This window comes from Chiloscyllium plagiosum, unplaced genomic scaffold, assembly GCF_037043375.1.
Source record: "Chiloscyllium plagiosum isolate Xiang-an unplaced genomic scaffold, Cpla_swu_hap1 HiC_scaffold_28, whole genome shotgun sequence".
Lineage (NCBI taxonomy): Eukaryota > Metazoa > Chordata > Chondrichthyes > Orectolobiformes > Hemiscylliidae > Chiloscyllium > Chiloscyllium plagiosum.
In genome coordinates this window covers 46,423,594-46,447,193 of record NW_028270166.1, presented here as the reverse complement: position 1 = coordinate 46,447,193, position 23,600 = coordinate 46,423,594, and the positions used below count along the sequence as shown (strand labels likewise).

The 23,600-nt window shown below is 45.6% G+C and overlaps 2 protein-coding genes across 3 annotated transcripts in view; one reads left to right on the top strand and one right to left on the bottom strand.

The window, feature by feature from the left end:
- Nucleotides 1-2,405: 2,405 nt before the first annotated feature.
- Nucleotides 2,406-22,224, top strand: LOC122546321 (uncharacterized). Its single transcript, XM_087976174.1, has 3 exons — nt 2,406-2,538; nt 6,257-7,702; nt 21,648-22,224. The coding sequence occupies exon 2, from the start codon at nt 6,540-6,542 to the stop codon at nt 7,578-7,580; it is 1,041 nt and encodes a 346-aa protein (XP_087832300.1). The 5' UTR covers nt 2,406-2,538; nt 6,257-6,539; the 3' UTR covers nt 7,581-7,702; nt 21,648-22,224.
- Nucleotides 19,550-23,600, bottom strand: part of ndc80 (NDC80 kinetochore complex component) — a 62,527-nt gene continuing 58,476 nt past the window's right edge. For both annotated transcript variants that reach the window (XM_087976170.1, XM_087976169.1), the window contains exons 15-17: nt 22,501-22,631; nt 21,577-21,679; nt 19,550-20,794 (exon numbers count right to left, since the gene is read on the bottom strand). In XM_087976170.1, coding sequence (XP_087832296.1) covers nt 20,672-20,794; nt 21,577-21,679; nt 22,501-22,631 — 357 coding nt within the window. In that variant the 3' untranslated portion in view covers nt 19,550-20,671. The remainder of the gene's footprint in view (nt 20,795-21,576; nt 21,680-22,500; nt 22,632-23,600) is intronic.

Sequence of the window (23,600 nt, the reverse complement as noted above, 5' to 3'; positions counted from 1 at the left end):
CCCACCCCCCCCCACCCCCCAACCCCCCACCCCCCCACCCCCCACCCCCCACCCCCCCCCCCCACCCCCCCCCACCCCCCCCCCCCCACCCCCCACCCCCACCCCCACACCCCACCCCCCCCCCACCCCCACCCACCCACCCCCCCCCCACCCCCCCCAACCCCCCCCACCCCCCCCACCCCCACCACCCCCCCCAACCCCCACCCCCCCACCCCACCCCCCCAACCCCACCCCCCCACCCCCACCCCCCACCCACCCCCCCCACCCCCCACCCCCACCCCCCCCCACCCCCCACCCCCCCCACCCCCCCCCCCCACCCCCACCCCCACCCACCCCCCCCCCACCACCCCCCCACCCCCCCCCCCCCCACCCCCCACCCCACCCCCCCCCAACCCACCCCCAACCCCACCCCCCACCACCCCCCACCCCCACCCCCCCACCCCCCCCCCACCCCCCACCCCCCCACCCCCCCCCCCCCCACCCCCACCCCCCCCCACCCCCACCCCACCCCCCACCCCCCCCCACCCCCCCCCCCACCCCCACCCCCACCCCCCCAACCCCACCCCCACCCCCACCCCCCACCCCCACCCCCCACCCCCCCCACCCCACCCCACCCCCCCCCCACCCCACCCCCCCCAACCCCCCCCCCCCCACCCCCCCCCCACCCCCCCCCCCCACCCCACCCCCCCCACCCCCCCCCCACCCCCACCCCCCACCCCCACCCCCCCACCCCCCCCCCCCCCACCCCCCCCCCCCCCACCCCCACCCCACCCCCCCCCACCCCCACCCCCCCCCACCCCCACCCACCCCCCACCCCCCCACCCCCCCCCCCCACCCCACCCCCCACCCCCACCCCCACCCCCACCCCCCACCCACCCCCACCTCCCCACCCCCACCACCCCACCCCCCACCCCACCCCCACCCCCCCCCCCACCCCCACCCCCCACCCCTCCCCCCCCCACCACCCCACCCCCACCCTCCCCCACCCCCCCACCACCCCACCCCACCCCCACCCCACCCCCCACCCCACCCCCCCCCCCACCCCCACCCACCCCCACCCCCCCCCACCCCACCCCCCCCACCCCCACCCCCCCCCCCCACCCCCACCCCACCCCCCCCCACCACCCCCACCCCCACCCCCACCCCCCCCCCCACCCCCTCCCCACCCCTCCCCACCCCCCCCCATCCCCCACCCCTCCCCCCCACCCCCCCCCCTCCCCACCCCCCATCCCCCCCTCCACCCCACCCCCCTCCCATCCCACCCCACCCCCCCACCCCACCCCCACCCCCACCCTCCCCCACCCCACCCATCCCCACCCCTCCCCCACCCCCCCCACCCACCCCACCCCCCCACCCCCACCCCTCCCCCCCCCTTCCCCACCCCTCCCCTCCCCCACCCCTCCCTCCCCTCCCCACCCTTCCCCACCCCCTCCCCCACCCCTCCCCACCCCTCCCCCCACCCTCCTCCCCACCCCTCCCTCCCCCACCTCCCCTCCCCTCCCCCACCTCCCCCACCCCCTCCCCCACCCACCCTCCCCTCCCCCACCCCTCCCCTCCCCACCCCTCCCCACCCTCCCCTCCCCCACCTCCCCTCCCCTCCCCCACTCCCCTCCCCTCCCACCCTCCCCTCCCCCACCCTCCCACCCCCACCCTCCCCCACCCCTCCTCCCCCTCCCCTCCCCCACCCACTCCCTTCCCCTCCCCTCCCCTCCCTTCCCCTCCCCACCTTCCCCTCCCCCACCCCCCACCCTCCCCTCCCCCACCCTCCCCTTCCCCCCCCACCCTCCCCTTCCCCCCCCCACCCTCCCTTCCCCCACCTTCCCCCTCCCCCCACCCCTCCCCCACCTTCCCCCTCCCCCCACCTTCCCCCTCCCTCCACCCCCTCCCCCCCCACCACCTTCCCCCTCCCCCCCACCCTCCCCCACCTTCCTCCCTCACCTTCCCACCTTCCCCCTCCCCCACCTTCCCCCTCCCCCCACCTTCCCCCTCCCCCACCCCTCCCCCACCTTCCCCCTCCCCCCACCCCTCCCCCACTTCCCCCTCCCCCCACCCCTCCCCCACCTTCCCCTCCCTCACCACCCCACCCCTCCCCCACCTTCCCCTCCCTCACCTTCCCCCTCCCCCACCTTCCCCACCCCTCCCCCACCTTCCCCCTCCCTCCCCCACCTTCCCCCTCCCTCCCCCACCTTCCCCCTCCCTCCCCCACCTTCCCCCTCCCTCCCCCCACCTTCCCATCCATCTGGGTGGTGGATATGTGAGAGTAGTGGCAGTGTGCAGGGATGCTGTGTCCATGTGAGATTGGGGCGGGGTCTGAGGTGTGGTGGGCGTGTCTGTGGGGGCGGGGTCTGTGAGAGGGGGCGGCGAATGCCCCTTTTGTTTGAGCGGGAGCGGGAGCGGGAGCGCGAGCAGCGTTTCCGTTGGTGTTTGGCTGTTGCTGGAGCGGATTTCGACTCGTACCGTTATAGAAGCTTCAGTTAGCGATCAGCTTCTTGTTTATGATTTAGTGCGTTCTGACTCGGAGGAAGCCCATTGAACTTTGTGAGTGGAGCGTTTTGTTGGTGGGGGATGGGCGTCCTCTTAAAGGGTCACGGATCTGCCGGTCTCTGGTTAAAGGGGCAGTGTCGGCTGAACATGAGACCCTGGCTATTCGCTAAAATATCCAGTCCAAAGATGTGCGGGTCAGGTGAATTGGCTATGCTAAATTGCCCATATTAGTCAGAGGGAAATGGGTCAGGGTGGGCTACTTTTCGGAGAAAGTGAGGGCTGCAGATGCTGGAGATCAGAGCTGAAAATGTGTTGCTGGAAAAGCGCAGCAGGTCAGGCATCATCCAGGGAGCAGGAGAATCGATGTTTCGGGCATGAGCCCTTCTTCAGGAATGAGGATAGTGTGCCAAGCAGGCTAAGATAAAAGGTAGGGAGGAGGGGCGTTGGAAATGTGATAGGTGGAAGGAAGTGAGGGTGAGGGTGATAGGTCGGAGTGGGGGTGGAGGCAGAGAGGTCAGGAAGAAGATTGCAGGTTAGGAAGGTGGTGCTGAATTCGAGGGTTGGGTCTGAGACAAGGTGGGGGGAGGGGAAATGAGGAAACTGGAGAAATCTGAGTTCATCCCTTGTGGTTGGAGGGTTCCTAGGCAGAAGATGAGGCACTCTTACTCCAGCCGTCATGTTGCTATGGTCTGGCGATGGAGGAGTCCAAGGACCTGCATGTCCTTGGTGGAGTGGGAGGGGGAGTTGAAGTGTTGAGCCACGGGGTGGTTGGGTTGGTTGGTTGGTCCGGGTGTCCCAGAGGTGTTCTCTGAAACGTTCCGCAAGTACTTTTCGGGGGGTCGGTGTGGACTGGTTGGGCTGAAGGGCCTGTTTCCACACTGTAGGGAATCTAATCTAACCAATAAATCTGTGCGGGATCTCCTGTCCTTTGGGAACAGCCTATTTTCAGAGAAACCATCATTCAGGCCATAGCTGATTTCTCTTCAGACAATATGAGGAACAATATTGATTTTTTTTTCTGTGGAAACTTGGCATTTATCTCATTAGATCCTGAATGAGAGGTGAAAAGAGCTAAACAGATGTTTAGGAATACTTACTAATTTTGAGAGACCATTCAAACATCTGGATGGTCCAGCTGCTGAAAACCCTGAGTATCACCTTTAGCTGTAAGAATTCTACCCTACCTGTACAAAATCATCTCTATAACAAGGCTGCGATAGTTTGAGTTAACTCCTGAACCTAATTCCATCTAGTTCTACAGAGGCAATTCCAAATTGCCGCACTATCCAGTATGTTTATTTTGCATCATGTTAGTTATGGCCATCAAAACGTCACTGTTACAATAATGGCTGTTTCTAGATCTATGTCACAATTGGCCTCATCTTTCATTTTGTAGTCTATTACAGCTCATGATTTGATGTCTTCCAAGACAATTACTGAGAGATTCTCTCCCTCGCATGGTTAGAAACTGTGGCATGTGATCATTTTCTAACAAGAATCACATTTCATGTTATTTTCATTCTTTCAGCCAGACTATGGACACCATATCATGACCATCCTGAACAGTTAATCAATATTTAAGCTACCAGCAGCTTTTCTTGTGTGAGCCATGATTGTTGCATCTTATCATTCATTGGATCATTGTGTGTCTACAGTTCCTACCCAAGTCAATTGGCCTTTGGATGTGATAGTTCTGTCCTGTGTGTCATAAATCCTCAATCTACCACCTGGCCCTGTATCGACTGTATTGTATTCACTAGCACTGTGACAATATGAGGTATAGACAGCCTCATTGTTTTCTATCAACTACTCACACTCTAAGAGGAAGGAGGGCAGTGAAGGAAAGGGGGGTTGTCAAGGGGAAGGGGAGGGGGGCAGTATAGGGAAGGGGATAGTGAAGGGGAGGGGGGCATTATAGGGGAGGGGAGCAGTGAAGGGAAGGGGTAATGAAGGGGAGGGGGCAGTGAAGGGAAGAGGGTAGTGAAGGAGAGGGGGCAGTAAAGGGGAAAGGGGAGGGGGCACTGAAGGGAAGGGGGTAATGAAGGGGAAGGGAGGGGGAGTGAAGGAGAAGGGGGAAGGGGAGGGGGTAGTGACAGGGAAGGGGGACAATGATGGGGAGTTAAGGGGGTGGGTAACAATAATGGGAATGGGGGTCAGTGAAGGAGAGGGGATAATAGTGAAAGGTGGGAACAGTAAAGGGGAGTGGGGGATAGTAAAGGAGAGTGGGGGACGGTGAAGGAGAATGAGGAACAATGATGGGGGCAGTGTAGGGAGAAAGGTTGATGGTGTTGGAGAGAAGATGGGGAGAGAGTGCGAGCAGGACAAAGGAAGACAGTAGTGGGGAGAGGAAGACTCTGATGGAGAGAAGGGAGTAACAAGCAAAATTTGAGAACTGGATGATGGGGACAGAGTATGTACTGTACTATTATTAGAATTGATTAATTCAACGATTTTGCATGAAATTACCACTTCTTAGTGACCTCAATATGTTGAACAGTCCTGATTACAAAGTGAACACTTAACCAATCTGCTTCACATACTGTCAAGATACAATCACTGTCTAATATAGCGTAGTTAATGTGGCTAACACACTCATCATTGGACTAAAACTCCTTCTGACCAGTCAGTGTCTTCTAATTGATCATGATCATCATATTCAGCCTCAGAATTCTGTCATGTGTCATTTTGAAGAACCTGCTTTTCAGGTTTGGACAGTTCATTGCTTTAATGATATTTTGAGTCTTACCTGATAACTGTTCCCCAGGGATTCCTGATGTTCATTCACCTACTATTGCTTTTCCAAACCTACCTTCTGTGATTATCAGAACTCGATGCTTTTATTCTCATTCTTCCTCTATGTGACACTTATACTCATGTGCAGTGTCTAGGTAGCCTTAAAATAAGGATATAAGAAATAGGAACAGAAGTAAGTCATTTGTATCTTGGAGCCTTCTGAGCCATTTAATAAGATTGTCACTGATCTGAGTATAGCCTTAACTCTAATTTCCTGATGGTCCACCTAACCCTTAACTCACTCTTTGATCAAAGTCTAACTCCCCTTTGAGTGTACAGTATTCAATGGCCCAACTCCATTGCTATTCGGGAAAGAGAATTACAAACACTGAAGAGCCTCTGAGAGAATAAATTCTTCCTCACTTCAGTCTTAAATGGGAGACATTTCGAAACTATGCTATATAGTTCTGTCTTCCAACTCTGTCTTCATAAGTTTAGTTAAAAATTACACAACACCAGGTTCTAGTCCAACAGATTTATTGAGCTTTGGAAGCTAGTAAGGACTGCACTGAACTTCAATTGATAGAATTGGCAAGAATGTTCTGGAATAACTAGATTTTTTTTATTCACTTGTGGTCAGAATGTATTGTCCAAACCTAATTGCCCTGGAGAAGATGGTGATGGGCTGCCTTCTTGAACTGCTGCAGTCCATTTGCTGTAGGTAGACCCACGATGCCATTAGAGAGGATTTTGACCCAGTTATAATGAAGGAATGACAAAATATTTCAAGTTAGGATGGTGAGTGGCTGGAAGGGGAACTTGGGAAGGTGGTGGTGTTCCCATTAATCTGCCGCCTTGGTACTTCTGGATGGAAGTGTTAGTAGGTTTAGAAGGTGTTGCCAAAGAAGCCTTGGCGAATTTCTGCAGTGCATCTTGTAGATAGTACACACTGCTGCTACTGATGGAGTGGATACTTGTGGTGCCTGTTGTGAGATTTTATCTGGCACATAGAGTAAAAAAAAGTGCATTTTTTTCACAGGATATTACAAATGGAGGAATTACGGATGAGATGCTCAAATCAAACATCATGTCAAGATCTGACAGTAATTTTACTTATCAGGACATTAATATAATTGACCTTGGAATATAGAAGGAAGCAATCAGTGTGACCTGTAAGGGTCAATGAGAGAGCGCTCCAGAGCACTGCTGAAAGAAGTTTACCCAATTACACAGCTGAAAGAGCATCACACCATTCATGGTGAGGAAGAAACTGTATGCATGCTCTGTGTTTGTTTGTTAAATAATTCACAAACAAATCATTGATGATTCATCAACTCATTATTACAGAAGACAGGAAACGTACATTTATGTGTACTCGCGTTGGGAACAGGTTTAGTCAGCTGACTGATCTCTTGGCAGAACAGTGTGTGCACGCAGGGGAAAGGCTGTTCATATGCTCCATGTGTGGGAAGAATTTCTCTCGTTCATCAAATTTGCTGGCCCACCAGCGAGTTCACAGTGGGGAGAGGCCCTTCAGCTGCTGCACGTGTGGCAGGAGATTCTCTCGTTCATCAAATCTGCTGGCGCACCAGCGAGTTCACACTGGGGAGAGACCTTTCAGCTGCTCCACCTGTGGGGAAGAATTCACACGGTCGTCTAGTTTGCAGACACACCAGCGAGTTCACACTGGGGAGAGGCCATTTAGTTGCTCTACATGTGGGAAGGAGTTCACACGCTCATCCCATCTGTTGAGACACCAGCGCATTCACACAGGAGAGATGCCTTTCACCTGCTCAGTGTGTGGGAAGGGATTCACTCAATCTTCCAATTTGTTGACACACCAGCTTGTTCACTCTGGGGAACGGCCATTCATATGCTCACTGTGTGGGAAGGGATTCACTCGGTCGTCTCACCTTCTGACGCACCATCGTATTCATGAAGGAGAAAGGCCATTTACCTGTTCTGTGTGTGGGAAGGCATTTATCCAGTCCTCCAGTCTGCTGACACACCAGCGAGTTCACACTGGGGAGAGGCCATTTGTTTGTTGTGTCTGTGGGAAGGGATTCACTCGGTCATCCAACCTGCTGTCACATCAGAGTGTTCATACTGGTGAGAAACCGTTCACCTGCTCTGTATGTGGAAATAGATTCACTCGTTCCTCCAGCCTGTTGGCACACCAGCACGTTCATACTGGGGAGAAACCATTCATCTGTGCTGTATGTGGGAAAAGATTCACTCGCTCATCCAACCTGGTTACACACCAACGTGTTCACACTGGAGAGAGACCATTTACATGTTCTGTGTGTGGAAAAGGATTCACTCGTTCATCTAACCTGCTGACACACCAACGAGTTCACATTTAACTACACTGAGTGGATTCTGCTGTTAATAACGTCCAGGATTCAGCCAGGTTGGATCTGGAAGTTGGGGGCTGTTAATGCTGATCTGGATAACCCTAGAACTGCGACATATTTTACCACTGAGTGTATGTATTGCATTTGGATTTTCTTTGGGATTTATCTTTAGCAACCACTGCTGGAAGTGGGTTGTATCTCTATAGCATGCCCCATATTTCCATAGACAAAAGATTTTCCAAGATGCAAGATGTTGAAAGGGACCTTTAGTGACTGGCTATGTGTGAATCTATTCTCATCAAGTGAATCACCAACTATTCACTCACAAAATCAGATTTTAACCAACATTTTTCATAAGAACATTCAGACACTTTGACAGTTATCACTGAAATTTACCCGCTGTTCCTTTATCGTTCTACAAGATGTTGTCTTTTCCCTCCCAGCTTTCAATTACAGTCAGTGCCATCCAATCAGAGGCCTTGCCCATTAACCTACAACTGATGAGATTTTGCTTCACATTCGCAGACTGATTTAGAATTTAAACTCTTGTATTTTTTGGAAATGCTGAGAGCTAAGACAGATTTAAATAGGGATGTAGGCTGTTTGCTTAACACAGGAGAAAAGGCATCCTCGTAGGAAATGCTGCAATTAGAGATTGAGAGAGTATAGTAATGACACTGGAAAGAGCAAGGGAGAATGTGCTGTTGACTCCATCACTAAGGAGAAGCTATCAGTGAAGAGACTAAGAACTTAAATAATTAACTTGACAGGGAAGCACATTTCGACAGTTAGCACATTAAGCGAATGTCTTGTTTTAATGGAGGAAATGGTCTTTTCCTTTGGGTGCTGTAGTTGGTATCTGCCCTTGTTAATTAGGTATAGGCACCTGGGCAAGTTGTCTTGAACCTTCAGCCAACATGAGTCTATTTCTTCTTAACCCCTTTATCACACAAACTGATGCTGTCAATGGCTATTTTCTGAATTTTATTACCTAGAGATTGGATCAGAGTTTAATGATTTTTTAAAAAATTGCTTAAAGTGACTTGTTGAGCTTTTTAAAAGTTTGAACACTTTGGTTATTTAGTAATAATATAAAAGATACCAGGGTCTTTGTAATTTAATGTTATTGATAGATTTCTGGATTATTCCAGATTATTTCAGGATGAGTTTGTCTGTGTACTAGAATCAAACTGTCAGGTAAATGGGTGCCTGGTCTGATTAAATGGAGGGCAATCATTTTGCAGTAGTTGGAGATGAGGGGTGTAAGTGTTTGCAATACTACTGTTCTTTGCCCTATAGTGAAGACAGAACAAATTACGTGCTCAATTTAGCTGCGAATCCTTATTTTCCGTTACTAATTATCCAGTTTCACTTTCGATGAGAATCAACCTTACTTTGTTAACTCTTTATGTAATTATAGAAATTCTTTTGTTACGTTTCTGACCAGCTTTCTCTCCTACTCTTAACTTTTTGTTTCTCTTTATTAAAGTTTTTGGTCATTCCTTGCTTTTATTCCTTGCTGTCCAATGTTCTGACATCTGTTTCTGCAAAGTTTGATTCTACCTTTAACATTTTAGCTAATTTCTAGTCTAGATGGTAAGCCTGTCCCTGGAATTTTTCTCACTTGTAAGAATGTATTGACTTTGTATCTTTTGAAATCCCCCCTAAATGTCTGCCACTGTATCTTTTCTGATGTATCTTTTTAACCTAATTTACTTTAGCCAGCTCTGCTTTCATGTGCTCAAGATTATCCTTCATAGAATCATACAATCTCTGCAATGCAAAAATAGGCCATCAAGTTCACACCAACCCCTCTGAAGAGCATCCCACCCTGACCCTACTCTTACCCTAATTCTGTAACCCTACATATCGTATGGCTAATCCATCTAACCAACACATCTCTGGACACAATGGGCAATTTAGCATGGCCAATACACCTAACCTGCACATCTTTGGACTGTGGGAGGAAACCGGAGCAGCCGGAGGAAACCCACGCAGACACAGGGAGAATGTGCAAACTCCACATTGAACCCAGGGCTGGCACTGTGAGGCAGCAGTGCTAACCACTGAGTCACTGTGCCTCCCTTATTTAAACTTCTAAAAAGTCTCAGACCCACTTTTCCCTCCCACAAACAATGTAAAATTTAATCATTTTATGATCTCTGCTACCGAAGGACACCTTTATGATGAAATGGTGAATTAATTCTATCTCGCCATACAATGCCATGTCCAGTACTGGCGCCAGAACATAGTGTTCTAAGAAGCAATCTGCAAATACTGTATGAACTTCTCCATGCTACCTTTGCTCTTCTGACTTTTCTTATTGATATGTACAGTAAATTCTCCTGTAATTATTGCTATGCCTTTCTGACAAATTCTCACTTTTTCTTCCTTTATGCCCCACCATACCATATGGTTACTGTTAGGGTCCTGTACGCTGTTTTCACAAGTGACTTCTTGCCTTTATCATTTCTCCCCAAACCTTTTCCTTCTGTATTGTACTAACCATCATTAACTCACACTTGCCCCTCCATTTTTTCCCCCAACCTGTCATTCCTAATTGTCAAGATTCTTGTTCCAATTCATGTCATCTCACAGTTGTGTCTATATAATGGCTGCCAGATCATACTTATTGTTATTTTTACTCTCAGTTCATCCATTTTGTTTAAAATATAATGTTTATTCAGATACAGGGCTTTTAGTTTTGACCTTGTATTGTTTATGTAAATTCTAATTTTATCTGTTGGTCAAAATTCATACTCTATCCTTTCTTCTCATAGTTTGTTTATTATTTTTCATATTAATACCTTTCTCTATGGCCTTGACTGTATTTGATTCACCACATTTTCCCAAAGTTAAATCCTTGCCCCACTACTCAGGTTAAAATCTTCTCTACTTTCCCAGTTATGTATTTGGCAAGAACACCAGGCCCAGCGTGATTCAACTGGAGACCAAGTCATCAGTGCAGATTGCACTTTCCCCAACAGAGGTGCCAGTGCCCCAAGAATTGGGACTCACGTCTCCCACACCTGTCTTTTAGCTGGGTATTTGTCTCTCTAATGCTGTGTACCAATTTACATGTGGCTCCTGTAATCATGTGGGGATTATTTATGTACTGCTTCTTGATGTCTATGTCTTGACTATGCTTTTGTTCTGCTTCCACTGAAGATACCTAGTGGACCATGATTTTTCCCTTCCCACTTCAAATTCCTGTCTGGCATAAGCTGATGTCCTGAACCCTGGTACTGGGCAGGTAACACAGCCATCTGGATGGATTTCTTTTGCTGTGGAAAACATCCCCCTCATGTCAATCACATCCCCTCCCTTCTCCACCCCACATTATACCACCTGTCCCTACTACCATTATATTCTTTCTTACCCTTTTTCTGAGTGGCATCCTGTACCATGTTACTACCATCAGTACTATCGCTGTTGTACCCCTCACTGTCATCCAGAGAAGCTGAAACAACCTCAAACCTGTTGAACAAATGCTAAGGCTGTGAAGGTCTTATGCTGTTGCCCTCTGGGTAGCCTTACCTGCCTCACTCATAATTGCATGCTCCTGTCCCTGAACGCTTACCAAAATAAATCAAATAAACCAATGCTAAGAGTTGTGAATTCTTCTTCGAAACAGTCCATTTGGCCCAACAAGTCCACACTGACTCCCTGTAGAGTATCCCATCCAGACTCATTCCATCCCTGTAACCCTGTATTTTCCACGGTTAATTCATCTAACTACACATCCCTGGACACTGTGGGCAGTTTAGCATAGCCAATTCACCTAACCTGCACATCTTTGGACTGTGGGACGAAACCAGAACACCTGAAGGAAACCCATGCAGACACAGGGAGAATGTGCAAACTCTACACAGACAGTCGCTCAAGGCTGGAATCAAACCCGGGTCCCTGTCACTGTGATTCTTTATACAGTACCTTTATAGAGGTTTATGAAATCTTGAGGACATAGATAAGATAAATAGCTGCTGCATGAACTGTTTTTTTCCACACTGATGGCAATTTGAATCTGCATTGGTACTTATCTCTCAGCCACCATTTTGTGAACCCCTATGCTGGAGCTTAGCTGTTCAGCTTCCTTGGCTGCTAGTTCCATTGAGATGATAGTTCCAGTGAGATGGTACTTCCAGTGAGATGGTACTTCCAGTGAGATGCTATTTCCAGTGAGATGCTAGTTCCAGTGAGATGCTAGTTCCAGTGCTTTTAAGTCTAGGTGCCTTTCTGTCAGTAATCTCTTCTGGATTGTTTCACAACTTAAAACACATACCAATCTGTTTCTGATAGCAACATTTAAGTTGTCTTGGAATTTGCAAAATCTGTTGATTTCTTTAAAATTGCCATAAGTTAGGAGTTAGAGTCACCATTATGTTGTTTAAGTTTGTGGAACCTGAACGTTTCAGAAATCACCGATGATTCTGCTGATAAATGATTCAGTTGTACTCCTACTGTTTCTTCATAAATTTTGGAACCTGGCTTCTCTGGCTATAGCAGAACCCCTCAGGAGCAAAAATAGAAATTGCTGGAGAGACTGACCAGGTCTGGCAGCAACTCAAATAATTAACTGTTTCTATCTCCACTGATAATGTAAGATCTGCTGAATTTCTGAGCACTTTATGCATTTGTGTGTTTTAGATCTCCAACACCTACTTTTTGTCATTTATATAAATTATTTGGATGTAAGCATAAGAGGTATAGTTAATAAGTTTGCAGATGACACCAAAATTGGAGGTGTAGTGGACAGCGAAGAAGGTTACCTCAGATTACAATGGGATCTTGATCAAATGGAGTTTAATTCAGATAAATGCGAGGTGCTGCATTTTGGGAAAGCAAATCTTAGCAGGACTTATGCACTTAATGGTAAGGTCCGAGGGAGTGTTGCTGAATAAAGAGACCTTGGAGTGCAGGTTCATAGCTCCTTGAAAGTAGAGTCGCAGGTAGATAGGATAGTGAAGAAGGTGTTTGGTATGCTTTCCTTTATTGGTCAGAGTATTGAGTACAGGAGTTGGGAGGTCATGTTGTGGCTGTACAGCACATTGGTTAGGTCACTGTTGGAATATTGTGTGTAATTCTGGTCTCCTATCGGAAAGATGTGAAAATTGAAAGGGTTCAGAAAAGATTTACAAGGATGTTGCCAACATTGGAGGATTTGAGCTATAGGGAGAGGTTGAATAGGCTGGGCCTGTTTTCCCTGGAGTGTCGGAGGCTGAGGGGTGACCTTTATAGAGGTTTATAAAATCTTGAGGACATGGATAGGATAAATAGACAAAGTCTTTTCCTTGAGGTGAAGGAGTCCAGAACAGGTTTTGGGTGAGGGGGGAGGATATAACAGAGATCTATGGGGCAACTTTTTCATGCAGAGGGTGGTGCGCATGTGGAATGAGCTATCAGAGCAAGTGGTGGAGACTGGTACAATTGCAACATTTAAAAGGCACCTGGATGGGTATATGAATAGGAAGGGTTTGGAGGGATATGGGCTGGGTGCTGGTAGGTAGGACTAGATTGGGTTGGGATATCTGGTCGGCATGGACAAGTTGGACTGAAAGGCCTGTTACTGTGCTGTACGTTTCTATGATTCTGTGACTCTATCTCTAGTTGTTTGTTTTATTCCTCCGAAGGTTACATGTTTCTCCTCTCACAATACTTAGGAACACAGGGATGGCGAGACCTGCTTTGATTTTGTTAGCTTATAGAGTCATAGAGATCTACAGCACAGGAAAAGGTCCTTTGGCCCATTGCATCTGCACCAGTCGAAACCAACTAACTCTTTTAATCCCATTTTTCAGCACTTGGCCCACAACTTTGCAATCAAAAGTGCACATCAAAATACTCCTTAAATGTTTTTAGGGTTTTCGCAAGGTTTGTAGCTCAGATTGAGGTTTCGGGTGTAGGTTTGCTCGCTGAGGTGTAGGTTTGATATCCAGACGTTTCATTACCTGGCTCGGTAACATCATCAGTGGTGACCTCCAAGTGAAGCGAAGCTGTTGCCTCCTGCTTTCTATTTATATCTTTCTCCTGGATAGGGTTCCTGGGGTTTGTGGTGATGTCATTTCCTGTTTGTTTTCTGAGGGGTTGATAGATGGCATCTAGATCTGTGTGTTTGTTTATGGCGTTGTGGTTGGAATCCTAGTAGCACACAAACCCACCAACACTCTCAAACAAAAACTAACAAACTTAAAAGACTCAGTACAACCCATGGACAAAACCAACGTAATCTATAAAATTCCATGCAAGGACTGCCACAAACACTACGTAGGACAAACAGGAAGAAAGTTAGCCACCAGGATACACAAACACCAGCTAGCCACAAAAAGACACGACCCTCTCTCCCTCGTAGCTCTATACACGGATGAAAAAAAACACCATTTCGACTGGGACAACACATCTATCCTGGGACAGGCTAAACAAAGACACGCCAGAGAATTCCTCGAGGCCTGGCACTCCAACCACAATGCCATAAACAAACACATAGATCTAGATCCATCAAACGAGAGAAAACAACTGTTTGTCCTAGCTCGAAGCTTCCATCCTAGTTCCCTGAATTTCTGCCTCAAGTCCCCATCTCTCTTCTGACCTATGTGGTTGGTGCCAATGTGGACCACGACTTGGGGCTGCTCTCCCTCCCCCCGGAGGATCCCCAAAACACGATCAGATACATCACGGACCCTGGCACCTGGGAGGCAACACACCAACAGTGAGTCTCTCTCGTCCCCACAGAACCTCCTATCTGTCCTCCTAACTACCTCCTCTAAACATTCTGCCCCTTACCTTCAAACAGTGTGGACAGGAAGGAGGCACAATCTATGCTCCCCATAATGTTACATATCTCAATCATGTCCCCTGTCAATCTCCTCTGCTCGAAGGAAAACAACCCCAGTCTGTCCAATCTCAAACTCTCCAGCTCAGGTATTGATAAATCTACAGGGCACCCTTCTATACATCTATCTTTTCTATAAAGTGGATTGCAGAACTGCATGCAATACCTTAGCTGAGGCTTAACCAATGCTTTATACAGTTCCAGCATAACCTCCCTACTCTTAACCTCTATGCCTCAGCTAATAAAGACAAGGCATGTATACTTTAACCAATTTATCCACCTCTCCTGGTACCTTAAGGGACCAGTGATCAAGCACACCAAGATCCCTCTGATCCTTGGTGCTTCTCAGGAGTCCTGATTCCTGATGAAGGGCTTTTGCCCGAAACGTCGATTTTGCCTGTCCTCGGATGCTGCCTGAATTGCTGTGCTCTTCCAGCACCACTGATCCAGCTTCTCAGGAGTGTTCATCATGCCCAAGTGCATCACCTCACATTTATCTGGATTGAATTCCTGATCAGTCTCTGTGAAAAGCCTATCTGTATTTCTCCTGCAATCCTATCCTCACTATTTACCACCCCACCAATTTTTATATCATCTGCAAACTTGCTGATCAACCATCCTACATTCAAGTCTAAATCATTTAATGAACAGCAAGGACCTCAACACTGACTCCTGTGATTAACCAATGGCACACAGACTTCCAGTCAGCAAAATGCCCCTCAACCATCACCTTCTGCTTCTTGCCACTTAGCCAAATGTGGATCTAATTTTCAAAATTTCCTTGGATACTATGGGCTCTTACCTTTGCTATAAGTCTCCCATGCAGGACCTTATCAAAAGCCCCACTGAGGTCCAAGTAGACATCATCAAAAGCATTGCCCTCATCCAGCACCTGAGCACCTCTTCAAAAAGTTCAATCTAGTTCGCCAAACATGACCTTCCCTTAACAAAGCTATGCTGATTGTTCTTGGTTAATCCCTGCTTCCCTCCCTGCCTCTCCAAATGCAGATTGATCCTTCAGAATTGTTTCCAGTAGTTTCCCACCACCAAGGTTAGACTGGCCTATAATTTACTGTTTTTTTCCTTGCTCCCTTCTTGAATGATGATACCACATTGAATGTCCTCCAGTGTTCTGGTATTTCTCCAAAGGCCAGAAAGGAATTGGAAATTTTTGTAAACCCTCCTGCTATTTTTTCCCTTGGCTCACTTAACCTGCCATACATTTCATTTGGCCTTGAACAGACAGGTGATGGTCTACTGTAATTAGTTCAGAGATCTGTGTCATATTCTGAGGACCCAAGTTTGAATCTGGGTCATATTCTGAGGACCCAAATGGAATGCTGGTCTAACCGGCAACACCAAACTCCTGTGAATGAATGAATTTTTTTTGTAAAGGCTGGTGGTTAGTGGACAGGCTTTGGAAAATCAGGAGGTGAGACCTCTACTGTTGCAGTTATGGGTATTTTTGTGTCTCAGGACACCAAACTTACCTGTTTTTGTAAATGGGAAGGACCCATGTATCAATATACTACAAGACTCTTGGTATTATCTGTGAGAAGCAAGGTATTTCTGAGGCTTCCTGTTCTTTTTTTGAGACTACAACCCAAGCTCAAAATATTTCTCTCCATGTAGGGTAGTCCTTACAGTGTTCCTTCAGGGTGGAATATGTGATGAACTTCTGCTCTATTCAGCTCTTCCCTGGAATGATGTCTTTTCCTTGCTGACTGTACTTACCTTGATGCACCACTGATATCTTCTGATTCCTTTTTATCGAAATTTCTTGGAGATATATAGTGAAGGCCATTTTTAAAAAAAAATGTGACAAATCAGTGGAGTCATCGAGAAGAAGTTTATGCCAATTTTCTTTTTCTTACATTTCAAAAAAGGATCAGGAGGCCAAAGTTTTAATCAGCAGGAGCTTTATTAAGGAGGTGTTACCCATGTCCTGTCCAAAATGGCCGATAACATCATTATGATGTTATCACATAATCAGACTCTTAATGTGAAACTCAATTGTACCAAATTCACGAGTATGCAAAGGGAATTAGATAGTTAAGTTAGTGGGCAAAAATTTAGCAGGTGGACTACAATACTGAAAAATATGAACTTGTCCACCTTGGCAGGAAGAATAGAAAAGCAGCATACTTTTTAAATGAAGACAGATTGCAGAGCTCTGATATACAGGGGAAAGTGGGTATCTTGGTACATGAATTACAAAACCATGGTGTACAGGTATTGCAAGTGATTAATGAGGCAAAAGGAACATTGTCATTTATTGCAAGGTAATTGGAATATAAAACTACAGCTATTTAGGGCTTTGGTGAGACCACACCTAAAGTGTGTACCAATTTGGTCTCCTCACTTGAAAGGTGTACAGGTTTCCTGATGAAGGGCTTATGCTCAAAATGTCAATTTTCCTGCTCCTCAGATGCTACCTGACCTACTGTGGTTTTCTAGCAACACACACTCTATTAATTGAATTGCTCTTGGAGAAGCCAGCACATATTCTGGGTTGGATGCCTCCTCCTGAGTTGTAGCCATTCTATTAGAAGTAGACAGCAAATGGTCCCTTTATTAGCTTATTCGCTATTAACAGGGATTTTCAAAGAGGGTTAAAAAAATTGTCTAAAGCTCTGTCTTAGAAAGTAGGAATGAAGAAAATGTTAATAAACATTGAAAGAGGAAATCACAAAGCTTGTCTAAATCCTGGTACTCTATTGTATATAAAAAATGTTAGTTTGTAAGGGCTTTTATGGTGCAGTGATACGAGGAGGCCCAGGTTTAAGTTTCATGATATATCTGAATAAATTGGTTAGAGTCATAGAGATGTACAGCATGGAAATGGACCCTTCGGTCCAACTCGACCAGCTATCCCAACCCAATCTAGTTCCATTTGCCAGCACCTGGCCGATATCCCTCCAAACCCTTCCTATTCATATACCCATCCAGATGCCTTTTAAATGTTACAATTGTACCAGCCTCCACCACTTTCTCTGACAGCTCATTCCATACATGCACCATGCTCTGTGATAAAAAGTTGCCCCTTAGGTCTCTTATATCTTTCCCCACTCACCTTAAATTTATGCTGTCTGGTTCTGGACTGCCCCTCTCCAGAGAAAAGACATTGTCTATTTATCATATCCATGCCCTTCATGATTTTATAAACCTCTGTAAGGTCACCCCTCAACCTCTGACACTCCAGAGAAAACAGCCCCAGCCTATTCAACCCTTTCCTGTAGCTCAAATCCTCCAACCCTGGCAACATCCTTGTAAATCTTTTCTGAACTCTTTCAAGTTTCGCAACTTCTTTTCAATAGGAAGGAAACCAGAATTGCATGCAATATTCCAACAGTGGCCTAACCAACATCCTGTACAACCACAAAATGACCTCCTAACTCCTGTATACAATACTCTGACCAATAAAGGAAAGAATACCAAACACCTTGTTCACTATCCTATCTACCGGAAACTCTACCTACATAAAAATATTGACAGGCAAGGTGTCTTCTTATTCAGTTGATAAACACCACCTTCGCTAATAGTGGTGGAATTACCAGCATTCATCATCCAACAACAGACTGGTATGTGAATATAGGCTCATCAACATCAAGATTATCTATCTTCCAGGTCCCAGCTCTTCAATGTATAGGAGCTGAACTCCAAGGAGGATCTGCCACTGCTGGTGACTTATCAGATTCTATCAAGTTTGTTTATTGAAGTTTCTGAAACCCCCTCTATCCCACCCCACAAATGTCGGAGCCCTCCTGTCCAATAGCTCCCTGATCCACTTGGCGCATTATTAAAATGTCAGCTCAAGCAACAGTGAAATCAGAGTCTAATGGAGTTAGGATATTATGGTGGAATGTTAATTTTACCCAAAGGCATAATTCTGTTGATGCTTCATTCAATGCTACACCTTTATGCCACCCAGACCTACCTTTGATGCAGACTATCCTCTGCAGTAAAGAATTCCAGATTCTCTATTCTCAAATGAGGAAGAATTTCTTCTCATTTTAAATGGGCAACCCTTTAATTCTGAGATAATGCCCTCTGCACCTGGACTCTCCCACAAGGAGAAACAACCTTTACACATGTACCCTGTCAAGTCCTGAAGAATTTGAATTTTATCAATAGAAACACCCCTGACTCTTCTAAATTCCAATGAGTTGACTCCTACTCAACTTCTCCCCATAACACAGTCCTTCAATGTCTTGTGAATTTTCTCTGAACTGCCTCAAATGACAGTATCTCTCCTTAGATTATGGGCCCAAAACTTCATAGTATTCAAGCTGTGGTCTCACTAACATCTTCTGTAGTTTTAGAAAAACCTCCCTTTTCTTTTACTTCATTCCCTTCAAAGTAAAGGCTGACATTGCATTTGTCTTTCCTGCTAACTGCAGAATTTGGATACATGATTGTGATTTATGCATGAGGACTTCCAAATTTCTGTGTTGTAACTTTCTCTCACTTCTCTCCACTTACAAAATATTTAGCTCCTCTGTTCTTCCTGCCAAAGTACACAACCTCTCAATTTTCCACACTATTTTCCATCAACAGAATTTTTGCCCACTTGCTTTATTTGTCTGTAGCCCTCTTTTGTCATCCTCATTTGCCTTCTCAACTAATTCTGTTTTCCCAGCAAGCCTGGCTATAATATATTCACTTTTCTAATCAATTTACATATAAGTAATGGTAGCCCCTGTACTACTTGTGGAATTCCCATCCTGAAAATGCCTCCTTTTTGGAATTCTGTCTTATATTTGTTAGCCAGTCCTCTCTACATAGGCTACTGAAATGCTCACGGTGTTGGAGAATCTACGGTGTGGTACCTTACTGTACACCTTCTAAAAATCCAAATACAGTATATTACACAAGAGTTTGTGTGCTAGCTCTCTGAATGAACAATTCACTCAATGCCATTTCCCTTTTTTTAACCCTGTAACCCTGCAAGTCCTTTGTTATTCCTCTCAGTGATCTCATTCTTGCAATCTCATTCTTCAAGACTGCTGCAAATCTCCATGCTGCTTGTTATCATCATATCAGTAACGTCCTGACAACTGATTACTGGATGGGTTGCATTCTTCTACTGATCAGGAATTCTTTTGATTGTGGCCAGTTTGACCAACGGTAGTCCTCTATTCAGGCAACATTGCAGGTGTTTACACTATTTATTAGATAACCTAAGAACTAATTTACATCATCAAAACATACACATTGAGATAATCATTTTACTAAAATACCTAAGAATATTAAAGCTCAACAGATTACACTTGAAAAATTACTTTAAGCTGAAGACTAGCAGTGGGGTTCTGTTTAATACAAGGTAAATATAGAGTTTCTGCATTTCATGGAATAGACTCCCTAGGTTGGTAAAACAAAACCTTGAATATATTTAGGGAACAATATGATGCTCCAGAAACTTAATGCTGCAGAGAGTTCAGGTCTTCTCTGGAGATGTGAACTGCAAACTGAAAGAATCTCAAGATGTAATGGACATATGAGCAGACTGCTACCAAACCAAAGACCAATTCCTCCCTCTGTTTTCCTGCAAATTACCTGCCCTCTCCTTTTGATGAAGTAGCTAATGACCATCCCCCCCCCCCCCCAAGGCTGTACTTTAATTCTGCATGGCAACTGCCAATAGACCTATAATTAATTTAAGCATATATTATCCTCATTGGAGTTTGGAGATTACAGACAGCAATCAGGTCAATTTGTTCCCTCCAGAGACTTGGGCCAGCACAAATACCCAACACCTCCCCCCCCCCCCAGTCTAACTTTATATAAAAGAAAGAGCCTGAACCAAAGATCCTGGATTGGAGGCTGTTAGTTAACGTATGACTAAAGCAGTGTTTTAATTGAGAGAATTTAAGAATTACATCATATCTTGATAATCAAGACTGGAACATTGACTGAAGACTTATTAATATGCAATTTACATGAAGTATCTATTATTCTAGATCAATCACCTTCATTGCTCAAAGCTAGCTGGAAGGGAATTCAGAAAAACCAAGTCTAGGCTCTAAAATTCCTTCATGAGGATATATTGGAGACTATATTTGAAAATACTTTTGCTCTGACAATATTACAAATCCAGAATGGACATTCTGCCTGCAAGAGGTTTTGTTAAGACCAAGCGTCTCTCAGTCTCAAAAAATATCAGTTGGAAGACAATATATTCCTGCGTTGGTGTCCTTTCCTTAATAGTCATTCCTTAATACAAACTGTACACATAGAAACAAGACATATCATGCATCCTGTTGCCTACAGCTCAGAGAGAGCTGACCATCTCTTTGCATGATTCGGTTATAGACTTCAGATCTTTTAAGAAGTCGTCCTTCAAGGATTCCTCACAGTCTCTCGTAGCACCTTTTTGATAATCCACAAGGTAGTTCTAACAAAGAAAGAAAATTATTTCAGTCCAGTCCAAACTCATCACCAAGAGAAATCAAATGTAATTCAGTATCTAACCACAGGTGAATAATGTGTGGAATATAATAATGAAAATCTTAATATCTCTGCAACGGAGAGGGGATATGCAGGAACCAAAGAAAACTAATCCAGTTTATTCTCCTCTTCAATTTCTAACAGGGTGGTATTAACCACAACCCACCTATGCCTTGCCATGAGACCCCAAAATAATTTGTTTGCAGTAAGGGAAATTAAGGGGAAAATGGGCCCAAAGTTGAAGCTTAGTGCAGGATCAGTTAAAGAAGCTGTACAGGATACACAAATTTCTTTGGCCTGTGAATACTTGGTTTTAAAAAAAAAATTTGCTGAACACTCTGTAGTGCAGGTCCCAGAAAGCTCATCAATGAACAAGTCTCACAAATCCTGTTTCTGGAGTACCTTGAGCATGGCGTATATCTTCCATGAACTGCAGCCAGGTATTATTCACAGTATTGTTGAATTTTGATTAATATTGGCTACATGTTGCTTTTGACTATACTAAATCGAAAGTAAAATATGTATTCTTTTTTAAAAAGGAATCAGGTTTGTGCCAAGGGGTTACAGGGAGAAAGCAGGAGGCTAGGGTTGAGAAACACATCAGCCATTATCAGATGGTGCAGCAGACTCGATAGACTGAATGGCCTAATTCTGATTCTGTAACCTATGGTCTAAACATACATTCCTGAAAGGTTCAAATGAACAATTCCTCAATATATACATCCCTACCTCTAGGCTGGTGACATGCTGGGTCATTGTGTCCAAGCACAACTGTAACTTGTTTGTTATTTTTCTTTTAGATTCTGTCGTCTTCTGCTCCACTTCATCAAATCTGAGGAAATAATTGTCCAAGAACAACAACTCTTCTAAAAGTACCGATAAATTGAACTAAACGCATGCTTCAGATGTGGCAGTAAAACAAAAGGCAAAGAGCTCTTTTCCTCATACAGATATAGGATTTTTACATGGCATTTAAAAAACAATTACACTAAGGAATTTCACAGGAAGAATTTCTGATTCCTCACACATGTAGTCTCTGAACGAGCTATTCATAATTCCATTTAACCGACCTGCTTATTCAGGGTCACTGAAATTTGTTTTCACCTACATATCTTTCAGCAATCCAATTCAACCTCAGTTGGGGAGAGCAGGGGTGGTTAACAGATATTTGGAGAGATTTTAGCTTAATTAAGGACAGAAGGCAGTTTGGTAAAAGAAAATCATGTGTCTTATTTAACTAAATTCTTTGAAGTAGCAACACAGAAGATAAACAAAGGGAATGCAGTGAATGTGGTTTTTAAAAATTATTGAACCAATTTTTCTGAGGTATTATTAGATCACTGGAGCAGGTGCAGTGGTGTGCCTACTCCTGGTCCAGAGTAGGCACACCACTGCGCCACAAGGGGGCCCCATGAACGTACAGATTATAAGAAAACATTTGATAAAGGCATTATATATTAGATTGATTAACAAAATTGAGGCTTATGAAATAATAGGATCAACATCCAATTGAATTAAAATCAGCTTAAGCAGTGTTGATCGTTTTTGTGAAATTTTACTTTTATGGTGTGATGTGCTGAAATTAAAGTTATTCATGACTACAATCTAAAAGCAATACAGAAAGGACTCCAATTAGATTTTACTGCTACATACCGGTATTTAGCAATTTTCAACTGTCCAATTGCTTCATCTAATTCATCGTTCAAGTGTTTCTGCAACCGTTTCCGCTGATTTTCCAGTGATTCAAGCTCTTGGACTTGTTTTGTCGTTTTTCGATTATCTTCCTAAAAAAATTAATTTGAATATTTTGAAAGAAGGTTGCCAACCACCACCATCCACCTCAGCTCACCCTCACTTTGAACAATTCTCCTTTAACTCCTCTCAATTTCCTCAGATTAAAGATGTGGCTTTGGGTAGCTGCATGGGCCTAATTTATGCCTGTCTTTTTATGGGGTGCATGGAACATGCTTTCTACTCAGGTCCCTCCCCAGAATTCTTTCTACAGTAAATCAACATAGTTAATGTGATTTCCCTCTCTTGTCTGGAACTGGAAAATAACTTATCCAGATAATAAAACAAAGAACTGTGGATGCTGGAAATCCAAAACACACAAACCAGAAGTTGCTAGAGAAACTCAGTGGTTCTGGAAGTTAGAAAGAGAGTTCCAGGGTTCTGACTGGGCACCAGTGAAAGACAGAAATAAATTTTCAAGTCTTGGGGCTTGGAGAGGAACTTACATCTGCTGCCTTTATTCTTCTAGGTGATACAGTCCAAAGGTCAGAAGGTGCTGTCAGTGGAAGTTACTGCAGTGCTAAGCATAGAATCCCTACAGTATGGAAGCAGGCTATATGGCCCATCAAGTCCACACCGATCCCCTATCAAGCATTGCACCCTATCCCTGTAACCTTGCATTTCCCATGGCTAATCCACCCAACACACACACACCTTTGGGCTGTGGGAGGAAACCCACACAGACATGAGAACATGCAAACTCCACATAGTTGCCAGAGAGTGGAATCGAACCCGGGTGTCTGGTGCAGTGAGGCAGCATTGCTAACCACTGAAACACTATGCACATCCTGAAGCAAGTGAAGTTTGAATAGGGTATCAATCAAGAGGCTGCTTTGACCAAGATAGTGTTAAGTTTTTCTTTTGAGGGTTTCTGGGGCTGCATTCATTCAGGCAAAGGGGTAGTATTCCATCAGACTCGTGACTTGAACCTTGTGGAAGGTGGACAGGAATTGGAAGTGGCT